This window comes from Cryptomeria japonica, chromosome 5 (genome assembly GCF_030272615.1).
Source record: "Cryptomeria japonica chromosome 5, Sugi_1.0, whole genome shotgun sequence".
Taxonomy (NCBI): Eukaryota; Viridiplantae; Streptophyta; class Pinopsida; order Cupressales; family Cupressaceae; genus Cryptomeria; species Cryptomeria japonica.
This window is the reverse complement of record NC_081409.1, coordinates 834056087-834067872: the sequence shown is the minus strand read 5'-3', so window position 1 is coordinate 834067872 and position 11786 is coordinate 834056087. Positions and strand designations below refer to the sequence as shown.

Sequence of the window (11786 nt, the reverse complement as noted above, 5' to 3'; positions counted from 1 at the left end):
TGGTGCAATGACAACCCTAGCTTGCAACAAGCGGAAACAACTTTGACATTGAACTAAACAACCTAAAAATAATGGAACCTTGATGTGAGCCTCTTAAAAAAAATATGAGCATTAAATTAATATTAAAAAAAATAAAAAAATGAGGATCTCTAATATTTAAAAAATAAAACATATTATTGAAAACAATGAATAAAAATATTACATTTTATCGAAAAAAACAATCAAAATTTAATTATCAAATTAAATAACTTTTTTAATAAAGTTTTAAAACTAAATATTAGTTTAAACATATTAACAATAACTATCATTCATTAATTCTAAATCAATCTATATCTAGTTATATAACTTTTATTAATAAAAATAAATCACAAAACAAAAAATTATTTTCATGCTACACATTTATGCAAGACAAATAAAGAGAAACCAAAATGGTCCCTCTCAAATTGACCTTAATGGTACCTCATAATTGATATCTATCTCAAAAAATGACGTAGAAAACAAGGTTTATATTCAATCGTTTTTACATAAGAAAACCCGGCCAAAGATAACGCGTAATTTCAAATCTGTGTCAATAATATGAAGACTGAACGCGTGAGAGACGATAATTTTAATGGAAGGTTGGCGCATATTCTTTCCCTACTCAAATCTGTTGACTGCAGAGAAATTCAATGCATTCCAATTAGTTCATTGCTTGTCCGTAATATTTAAATCTTACAAATTTAAGAAAACGACGTTTAAAATAAAGAGAAAACAAATTGGTCTCTCTCTTAAGTTGACCTCAATGTTACCTTCTTTTTCCCTCATATTTAATCTTTTTTAAAGAGAAGAGGCCGGCCAAACATAACGTTCAATTCCAAATCTCAACAAAAATTAATATAAAGCCTTTACTTGTGAGAGATGTTAATATTCAATTAAGGTTGCATGTTCTTTCCCTAATCAGAATTGTTGGCTGCATAAAAACTCGGCGCATTCAAAGTATTCGATTGATTGTCCGTAATATTTACATCTATTCCATCGGACAAAAAGAATAATAATGCTATAGATTCTAATAATATATATGAGATGGCCAATCTCCATAGAATTCAGTTAGTCCGATTACTAATAGTTTCCATATGGCCTCCTTTCCTTCAGTTCGTGGGGTAGATGAAGCAACAATTAGATTTTGCTTTCCCCCCAGAAGTTCTCTCTCTTTGGATTCAAGGGGCAGACGTAGGAGCCATTAGCAATCCAATAAATAAGGGGTTTGGGAAGCTTTGTGGGCTTCGGATATTCAAGTATTGAGTCTTAGAGATGCTTTATCCTGCATCTGAATGCTGATTAGAGATATTAGAAAATAAGTTGCATAAGTTTATGATCATAGTATAATGTTATTTTTTCTGACTTAATATTTAGAAGCCGTACCATTGGACCTCCAGCCTCCGCCGCTGTTTGTGTTCAGATCCTGAATTTGAAATATTTTTGGAAGATTTCGAGCCTCCTAAAAGCTTTAGAAGTCAACGCTCCTGAAACTACTGTCCCTCGCACAGCACTGTACTGCAACGAATAAGATAAGTAGTACATCTCCAGTAGTCACAGTAATAATTGTGGCGGTTATCTTTATTGCTATTTGCTTGCTTTTGTCTTGGTGCCGCAATGAAAAAGAGACAAAGGGCGAGGAGAGCGACGAGGAGTTCAATAAATCGCTTCACGAGGCGGCGCAATCTGCTCTTGAGTTTCCTTACACCGAGCTCTGCGACAGCTACAGAAAACTTCAGCAAGGAGAGAAAGATTGGAGTCGGCGGCTTCGGAAGTATGTATAGAGGCACTTTTCCTGGCACAAACAAAGCTGTGGCAATAAAGAAAATATCTCCGACTTCCAAGCAGGGGAAACGTGTGTACATATCAGAAATCAGCATAAACAGTAAGCTCACTCACCATAATCTCGTGAAGTTTCTGGGATGGCCCCATCGAGAGGGTGACTTGCTTCTGGTTTACGAGTTACTCCCAAACGGAAGTCTGGACAAGTATATTTATGAAAAACCAGAAGCTCCACTGGATTGGGATCGAAGATACAGCATAGCCTGCGATATAGCATCCGCTCTGCATCCATACATACATACATAAACATATACACATACATATACACACATATATACACACACATACATACATAATACATATACATACCTATATATCTATATACATATACATATACATATATATATACATATACACATACATATATGCATACACATATATATACATATGCATATACATACATACATACATACACACATACACACATACACTACCTCTTGTAAAAGTATCCTTTTGTATATTAATCTATCAAAAGTCTTGCCAAGCTATTTTTTTTTGGCAAGTGAATGAGCATTTGTGGAGTTAGATGATTGACTAGATGTTAAGAAATTAGATGTCAAGACCATAGTGGAGTACTTTTTGGGAGACTTAAGGAGATATCACAAAATAAATCCCAACAAAATAAGTTAAAGAAAATATTATTATTTCAATAATTATAAAATATTTTGGAAAAATATCTATATAAAAAAATAAAAAAGGAAAGAAAATTAATACCATCAAATATGAGGATTTGATTAGGAATCACTTCACTATCTAACAATCAGTGACTTATTTATTCATACATATTGTAGAAATGAAATAGTTTCCCGTCATTGATAATAAAAATAAAATAAAATTTGTATTCAATTATTATAGCCCCTTAATGGAAGAAAGATTGGTACATGTTGAATCAAGAATTTTATATCGCATGCAACTATGATGTATATTAGTTGAATATATATATATATATATATATATATATATATATATATATATATATATATATATATATATATATATATATATATATATATATATATATATTGATAAAATATTATCTAAAGGTGGTATTTCAATCGAGATTGTATATCCTTTTCACTTGATATTATGGCATAATCTAGTCTATAATCTACTAATAGTTGCAAAACAATAACAACAACAACAACTAGTTTCTTATCTATATATGAGAGAAAAATGAATTACTTTTCAAAATAAAAGTTGCCTTATTTCTAGAATCTTATTGGTGAATGGATTAGGAATTATATGTCCCATTAGGAAAAATATATTATCAAAATGATAAATACCTTTAATTATGATGAAACCTATCTACTGATGGATAAAGGACTTTTCTTAAAAAGATGAAAGTAAGTATGAACATTCAAATAAATACTGGGAGTGCATAAAATATTTTTAAAAATGAATAACTTCCTATAATGATTCATTTTAGGTTATAAATATAATATTAAATTTTATTTAGAGGTTGTGCAAGATCCATTAAAGCCATTTTTAATGCAAATTAAAAAAGATTTAGACCATGGGGGATCTATATGATTGAAAAACAACAATGAATGATCTAATCAAGTAGAAGAATGAATAACATCTATTGAAAATATAAATCTATATAATGTTGCTAGCCTTTTTTAAAAATAAAATGGATCAACCTTCTCAAAACATGAAATCCATTTGAAAAAATAATTGACTCAAATAAAAATTTGAGGTTTTATTTACCAAAGGAGATATTTGATTAATGAGAAGATTGCCCTTTTTTTAATTTTTTTCATTTTAGGATTACATTAACACAAATTAATCCCAAAATAAATATTGTCAATCTCATTGAGTCAATTTTATAATTTTTGCATGCAATTGAGAAGAAATGTTGAAATAATAATAAAAATATTCACTAACATGAATAAACTTAATAGAATGATAAAAAGGAAATAAGTGATGCAAGGTTTTAAGTTTTAGTGACTCACATAAGCAATTTCACCATTATTGAGGTTCAAAGTTTCATTATTTGATTAATTTTTTCTAACTTCGTTAGGAAAGTTTGATTGTATAATGAGTTATGGTTATGGGTTGAACTATAAATTTGCAATACCAACAAATTTGGTTACAAGGTCTAATAGAGAAGCTTTTAAAGGTTGAAGGTTTGATTGCATAATATTATATACAAATTACTCAACAAAGTCGAATTTATTGAGATATCTAGGTTTTGATTTTTGATTATCCTATTGCATCTTAGAAAATTGTAAGAAATTTTGGAACTTTTAAAATAATATTCTTTAACTCTGAAACTAAGAGAATCTTGATCAAGCCTAAAAGTTTTATTCCCTAATAGCTTCACCAATATAAAGGTACCTTAATAATTTTTTATGGAGTAAATGCTATCAAAGTTGATTTGAAATCCGTGTAAATGATATGAAGACTAAGTGTGTGAGAAAGGATATTTCCTTTTTGGAAAATTGTATATATAAATGATAAAAAATAGTACAATACAATGTTCTTTCAAGATAAGAATCTTGAATGTAGAAAATATTACAAAGAGCACCAAATCAATAAAGCACACTGGGGTGAAGTAATACAAATGTTTAGTATGTGTTAGAGAAAGATAGATGGCATTTTTGTTCAAGATTATAAAGTACAAGCTCCTCTACAATAAAGTTCATAGGTTTGAGAGGAAACTTGTTCTAGTCTTTGACAATAGCGATCACTTAGAACTGAATTTGAGACAATTGATTCTTAAGTTCTATATTGAAACCAAATTTCTCTTTCAAGATTTTAATAGATAAGACTTCTACAAAATTCTAATGCTTTTCAAAGAGATATCCTTTTCCTAATCAAATGTATTGACTGCATAGAAATTCAAAATATTAGTCGATTCCTTTTCCATAATATTTAGATCTTATTAATCTAAGATCAATAAAACCTTTAAAAAAAATCTTCATACATGCATGCAAGACAATAAAGAGAAACCAAATTGGTCTCTTTCTTAAATTGACCTCAACATCACATTCTAATTTGGATCAATCTCAAAACTGACATGGAAATCATTGTTTTCTTCTCGTATTTAATCTTTTTAAAAGAGCATAGGCCGGCCAAAGATAACGCGCAATTTCAAACCCGAACAACTAATATGAAGCCTTAACTTGTGAGAGACGTTAATATTGAAGAAGAGTAGCATATTCTTTCTCTACTCATAAACTCTGTGCATTCCAAGTATTCCACTACTTGTCCGCAATATTTATATCTATTCCATCGGACAAAAAGAATAGTATAAATGAGATGGGTAATCTCCATACAATTAAGTTAGCCCGATTACTAATAGATTGTATAGTGCCTCTTCGTGAATTCATGGGGCAAATGTAGGAGCCATTGGCAATCCTATAGATAAGGGGTTTTGGGTAGTATCGTGAGCATTGGATCTTCAAGTATTGATTCTTAGAGTCTGCAAGCAAGTTTTGAGTATGCTTTATCCTGCACGCCAGTGCTACTTAGAATTATCAGAAAATAACTTTATGGTCATTTTATAAAATTGTTTCTTGTGAAATAATATCTACAAACAGTACCATTGGACCTCCAGCCTCCGCTGCTCTTTGTGTTGAGATCCGGAATTTGGAATACTCTTGGAAGATCAACCCCTGTCAAAGCTCCAGAAGTTAAAGCTCCAGGCCCGGCTCCAGAAACTAGTGTCCCTTGCGTAGCACTGGACTGGAACGATTATGGATGATAGTGCATCTCCAAGAGAAGTAGTGTTATTGGTTGCGGGTGTTTTGTTTGCCATATTCTGTTTTTACTTGGTTCTGTATTGCTGCAACAAGGAAAGAGAAAGAAAGGCGGAGAAGAGAGATGAGGAGTTCAACAAATCGCTTCGCGAGGCAGGGCAATCTGCTTTTGAATTTCCTTACGCTGAGCTCTGCGCCGCTACAGAAAACTTCAGCGACGACAGAAAGATTGGAGTCGGCGGCTTCGGAAGTGTGTATACAGGCAATTTGCCTGGCACAAACGAAGCTGTGGCAATTAAGAGAATATCTCCGTCTTCTGAGCAGGGAATACGTGAGTACGTAACAGAAATTAGTATAAACAGTAAGCTTACTCACCATAATCTCGTGAAGTTTCTGGGATGGTCCCATCGAGAGGGCGACTTGCTTCTGGTTTACGAGTTACTCCCAAACGGAAGTCTGGACAAGTATATTTATGAAAAACCAGAAGCTCCACTAAATTGGGATCGAAGATACAGCATAGCCTGCGATATAGCGTCTGCCCTGGTATATCTTCATGAGGATCGGCGTGAGAGCATTGTGCATAGAGATATCAAAGCCAGCAATGTGATGCTGGATTCAAATTTCAAACCGAAGCTGGGTGATTTTGGGCTTGCGAGAGTGATGGAACGTGAAAAGAGAGGGCATACCACTGTACCAGCAGGAACAATTGGGTACATAGCACCGGAGTTCGTAACAACGGGAAAGGCCACCCGACCGATGGATGTGTTCAGCTTTGGAGCCCTGAGTCTCGAAATTGCCTGTGGACGACGACCGGCAGACTGGAGCTTGACTGAACACAATTCTAGAGTGGTGGAATGGGTTTGGCACTTGCATGGACAGCACAGAATTCTTGATGCAGCAGATGAGAAACTGGGTGGAAATTTCAATGGTGAGGAAATGGAACGGCTTATGAAAGTGGGATTGTTGTGTTCTCATCCCGATCCCAATGCCAGACCGAGTATGGAAAAAGTGGTGGGTATATTGAAAAGAGGAGCTGAGGTACCTCACGTTCCTCTAGTGTTTCCCGTGGCTGTATATGGTGACCTTGTACCTTTTGATATCATGTCACCGCCCTCATTCTCGACCTTCCCGGAACTGATAGCATTATAAATCTCAATTCAATCCGAAATGAATCCAACTATCTAGTCTCCTCCTCTCAATTCCTCTTTTCCTTGGGTCGGAACCTGATTCCTATTGTAATTAGATTAATTGGGTTCTGGTTACTCGCAATTTTAGATTTTTATTTATAAATTTTTTAACATCTATGTGATTGCAAACGTTTTACAAATTCAGATGTGAGGTAGATCGGTCTAGGAGCTTAATTTAGTTGGTGGAGTACCATCCAGATCTTTTGGTTGCTCCAAAGGCTTATGGTTTTGGTACATATAAGATTCAGTAAATTGTAGCTCTTTTAAAAACTCGCACAATATTTGACAATTATGTGAAATTTCATAAAAATACGTTTTTTAATTAGACGTTATTTCTTTCCTATGTAATATTATTTGATTCTTTTGCATGTTTATGCAAAAATAAATCTTATAAGGGATATAAAAATCATGATTAGAATAAAATCTAAATTATTGTTAATGATAAATAGTAATTATACTATATATCATATTAAAAAACATAAGATAGGTACGTGAAAGCTTTGTTAGGGTTGTCTTTGTTTAAAATATCATAGCTCACCTTTTACTTCTATTTGTGTATTTGAGAGTTCTATAGCATGTTTTGTTTAGTTTAAGTCTTGTAGGTTTATTGTGGGTTGTTTGGTCTTTTTGTATATGGCTCGATAGCAATGATTTACTTGACTCTTGCTAATGAAATTCCTCTCTTGAAATGTCCAAGGTCTCACTAACCTCTCTCAAAAGTATATCATATGTAATACTCATTAAAATCATTTTAGTTTAGATGTTTTCATTAAAATCATTTTAGTTTAGATGTTTTGTGTTTGCAAGAAATTATTTCTTTGGTTTCATATTTCCTATAGCATGTTTTGTTGTTTGGCTAGGATGTTTTCTAGCATTCATGATGTAGGTCCTGGAGAATCAGTCGCCTTTCTTTCTCCATTGTGACATTCTTATGTGATGGATGATAGGTTAAATCAAACTCATCCTCTAGACTAGATCCTCATGGATTTTGATAATCATTCTATTTGGATCACTAATTTTTATGCTTCCAATGATGATATTGAGAGATCCCTTTTATGGTAGTGGACTACATATTTAATGGTGGTTGTTACTTGGGTTTTGTGTAAAGAAATTAATATGGCTAAGATGAGTTATGATAAGCATGATACCTTTCCCTCTCATTAGAAAGCGAGCGAGTGAAAGGCATAGTTTAATGTGTGCAATAAAATGGGTCATCACAACACTCAATATATTTGAAAAACTTGGAGTAATTTTTGAGCTAGCTCTCATAGAGCATTTAAATAGCTTGATCATGTAATTTTTTTATTTAATCTTTTTTCTTCTTTGTTAGTTGATATTCTTTTTCATTATCCTACTATAAGATGTGACCTTATTAGACCACTTTCTCATCAAATTTAACATCAAATGGCAATTGGGCCTATCCTTTCCTTATAGGTCTTAATTATTTATGAGTACTTATTTGATGACTAATCAACCAACATTTTCCTACTCCTCTTATTAGGTTGATTACATAGTGGAATAGACCTATCCAGTGCACATCCTACCACTACATATATGGTCATTAGCTAACAATTCTTGGGAGGAACTCATATGAGGCTACCATGATGAATCTTCACAATGCCACCAAGTAGCTCGCTACCAATACCATCTATATTGCTCTACAAATTTATGTAGTAGAGCTAAGGAAACAAAACAAAAAAGGAAAACACATAATAATTATCCCAAAGGTTCCCAAATCAATGTTGAATGTTATTGACTCAAAGTTGTTGATATCTCTTTGAAGGATTCCTTTCAAGATCTTAGAGCTCATCATACTTCCCATGGTATCAATAGAATTCAAATTAAGGACAACAAGTTCTCACTAAGCTACCAAAAAATCTCCATACCTTCATTAAACATCATTTTTTTATATAAAAGAGTGGCATATGGGAGCCATACTTGTTTTGCACCAACCTAGTACATCATCTATTTTGTATCACTTATAGTGTAGACATAGAAAAAAACAACACAATCCACCTCATTCATATCTAGAAACCCCCTACTTGGCCCTAGATTATACCTTTCAAACATAGGGCCCAAACTAAAATTTAATACTATCAAAATCCAAAAAATAGCCATTTTGTGTTTCATAATCCTCTCATTATTGATATTGCATAGTCATACTTTGAAGTCCCACCACACTTAACACTCATGATGAAGCTACCATATCTAGCAAAAAAAATGATACCCACCACAACTTGGGCCCATCATGCATCCTCGTTCATATTAGACCCACATATAAACAAGGGCAACCATGAGTTATTAAATAAGCTTACCTTAGGTATAAAATCCTCTCAAAGAGTTTCATGTAAAGGCTTGGTGTAGTTTTCCTTGAAGTCCTACAAAAGATTAGTTCATTGCATGGTAATAATAATAAACAAGAGATTTGAAATTATAATTGAGTGTAGCTTCACTTTGATGGAATTGTAAATTGTAAATTCTTGTATCTTTATGTTCCTTGTATGATTACTCTAGATTGAATTGGATTGTAGTGATAGACCTTATGAAAAATAAAAGGTTTTCTTTATATAGGTATCATAGGTTTATTTCAAGTATAGACCAATAAATAATTATTAAAGATAAAGATCAAGACTGGTTCACAAAGGGAAAATTTTGACACTTGAAGTGGTTGCTTTTTTCACAATCAACTAAACAACAGCTCACTTTGACAAGATTGAGAACAATCAACTAAACAGGGTAAAATAATAAATCTAAAAAATACTAAAAATCTAAGTTGGGCCCCAATAGTAGTCCCAATGAGACAATCTACATATAAGGAGCATTCAAATACTAGCATTTTTTTTATTATAGAAAACAATAATCCAATGCATCATCTCCATTAGTATAACAATTTGGAGCAAGGGAGGAGGCACCTTTCAAAATAGTAGACAAACCAACTGAGTGGACAACTAGAAATGAGAAGGGAACCAAGCAGTCTAATGTGAGAGAGTTTGAAACCATCAAGGGGATAGGATTTGAAACCATAGTAGAGGGATTGGTAGGAACAATATATTAAACCACTAGACTAGAAAACTTAGGAGGAGAAGGTAGAACTGACATACTAGAGGACTTTGAGCCACATTCTAAAGTAGAAAGAAATATAGTGTGATGGCAATGACCAAAATCTTTCCACCAAGTGGAGTAGAAATTCTAGTGAGATCCATGGGGCAAAGAAGAAGCTAGATGATCTATAAAAAAATATTGTCTATAATGAAATGGGATCCCTTCATGGTCAACCATCTAGGTTCAAGGTTTCCCACATACCTCAAGGATTATCGTAGTAGGTATCAGCTTCAAGAGGTCAATATCCACTAGGATCTAAGGAGACAAAGTGTGGGAGAAGTTAAGGTATTATGGTCAATTTTGAGGAATCAACCTAGTGTGTTTCCAATAGCCTTGTAGGTAGAATTATACCAAAAAATGAGGTGAAGGTAGGGTATTCAAACCTTGACTAGAAAGACAATATTCAATTTATTCAAGGGTTTGAAGGAGGGCATCCAGGAGCAAAGGGATAGAGGGTGGGGACCCCATTTCTAGCCACCCATGGCCAAAATAGTATCACATTCTTTCATAGATTAAATAAAATAGCAAATAAACATGGGGACAAGGATAGATATACACCTTTCATGTAGCCATAGCAATCTGATTGTCCAAAATCTAGCTATCCAAGTCTAGTAGTAAGGGAAACAAGTGATTGAACTTACATATCAATCCCTTCCTTTCAAACTAGGAAATGCACTTCTACATCACCTAACCTAATACCACTTCTAGAGTAGAGGATGCACATGTGAGGCACTTTTTAGCTACACCAAAGGGTTCCTTCAAGAGTTTGTGTAGAAAATATACAAACAAGGCTTTGAGCAATAACTTCACCATTGTCTTATAAGTAGTTTCATTTTTGAAAGAAACAAAATAAAATTTAGCATGACTTGGAGATGAGATAGAGATTGAGATATCCCCTACTAGGTTGTAGGTAAGTGAGCCATTAATGCTAGTGGTCATGGGTTGGAATCATAAATTTGAAACTGGTGGGGAGCTTAGAGGGCAAGATCATATCTAGAGATACTGAAATATTATCTTAATGTGTGGAAATTGATTCACTTTTGAAACTAGGAAAAAGAATAAAAATATTCAAAGTCACTTTCATGGATATTTTTTTTGGTTAACTTATGCTAGCATTTTATAAAAGAAACCATCATTTTTCATGACTAAATAGAATGACCAAAGACACTTTACTCAATGTCCTCTAGAAGAGATAGAAGAGGGGGTAGAAGACCTTAACCATAAGAATTAGACCTTTAATGAATCTTATAAAAACCAAACTTTCTAATAAAAAACTATTCTAAGAAACCTTCTATTAATCAAGCTATTTATAATTTCTATATCTCACAGAAAAAAAAATAAGTAAAAAAAGAATGATATCTTCAAGGATATAAACAAGGACACTAAGACAAATTCAACTTTGTTAAATATGTTGATAAAGTGATGGCCATTAACTATTTTTTATCATCATTAATTCAACCAAACCATACAATATGTTGGAATAGGGATTTTCATTCTTGCATCTTTATGGATAACCAAGATGCTAAATATTTTCTCAATGCTTTTCCTAGTAATGGAAATGAAAGAATTTTTTTCATAATTCCACCCAGCATGTCTTTCTTTTCCTAAATGATAAACTTGGGAAATCAAATTTCTAAGCCATAATAGGACTACCTTAATAAATAGATAGTTATAGAACCAAAGAAAATAAATTGTTTAGGTAAATAACTTTATCCTAAGTGAAAGATAGAAAAAATGGGTCTCTTATAGATGTGATACAAAAAAGTGATTTTTTCATAACTAAAATTTGAAAGTACGCATGATCCTTTATAATGTGAGTCATTATATGAGTTGATGAATCAATTTAAATCACCATGGATGTTACCTCTACATGAATGTATTAAGGGATGGAGTGAGTTTTCATCTTTTTGGGAGACAATTGATTTGCATGTTTTCTTAG

General features: G+C 32.9%; 2 protein-coding genes across 2 annotated transcripts; both read left to right on the top strand.

Moving 5' to 3' along the window:
* The first annotated feature begins 1632 nt into the window (after positions 1-1632).
* On the top strand, positions 1633-2103 carry LOC131876215 (L-type lectin-domain containing receptor kinase IX.2-like). The gene has a single exon (XM_059221066.1). The coding sequence runs from the start codon at positions 1633-1635 to the stop codon at positions 2101-2103; it is 471 nt and encodes a 156-aa protein (XP_059077049.1).
* A 3452-nt stretch (positions 2104-5555) lies between these two features.
* Positions 5556-6707, top strand: LOC131052685 (L-type lectin-domain containing receptor kinase IX.1-like). The gene has a single exon (XM_057987264.2). The coding sequence runs from the start codon at positions 5556-5558 to the stop codon at positions 6705-6707; it is 1152 nt and encodes a 383-aa protein (XP_057843247.2).
* Positions 6708-11786: the final 5079 nt, after the last annotated feature.

What these genes read in the sequence shown, in the direction of transcription:
- LOC131876215 (XM_059221066.1), top strand. Translation starts at nt 1,633, where the DNA reads ATGAAAAAGAGACAAAGGGCGAGGAGAGCGACGAGGAGTTCAATAAAT.
- LOC131052685 (XM_057987264.2), top strand. Translation starts at nt 5,556, where the DNA reads ATGGATGATAGTGCATCTCCAAGAGAAGTAGTGTTATTGGTTGCGGGT.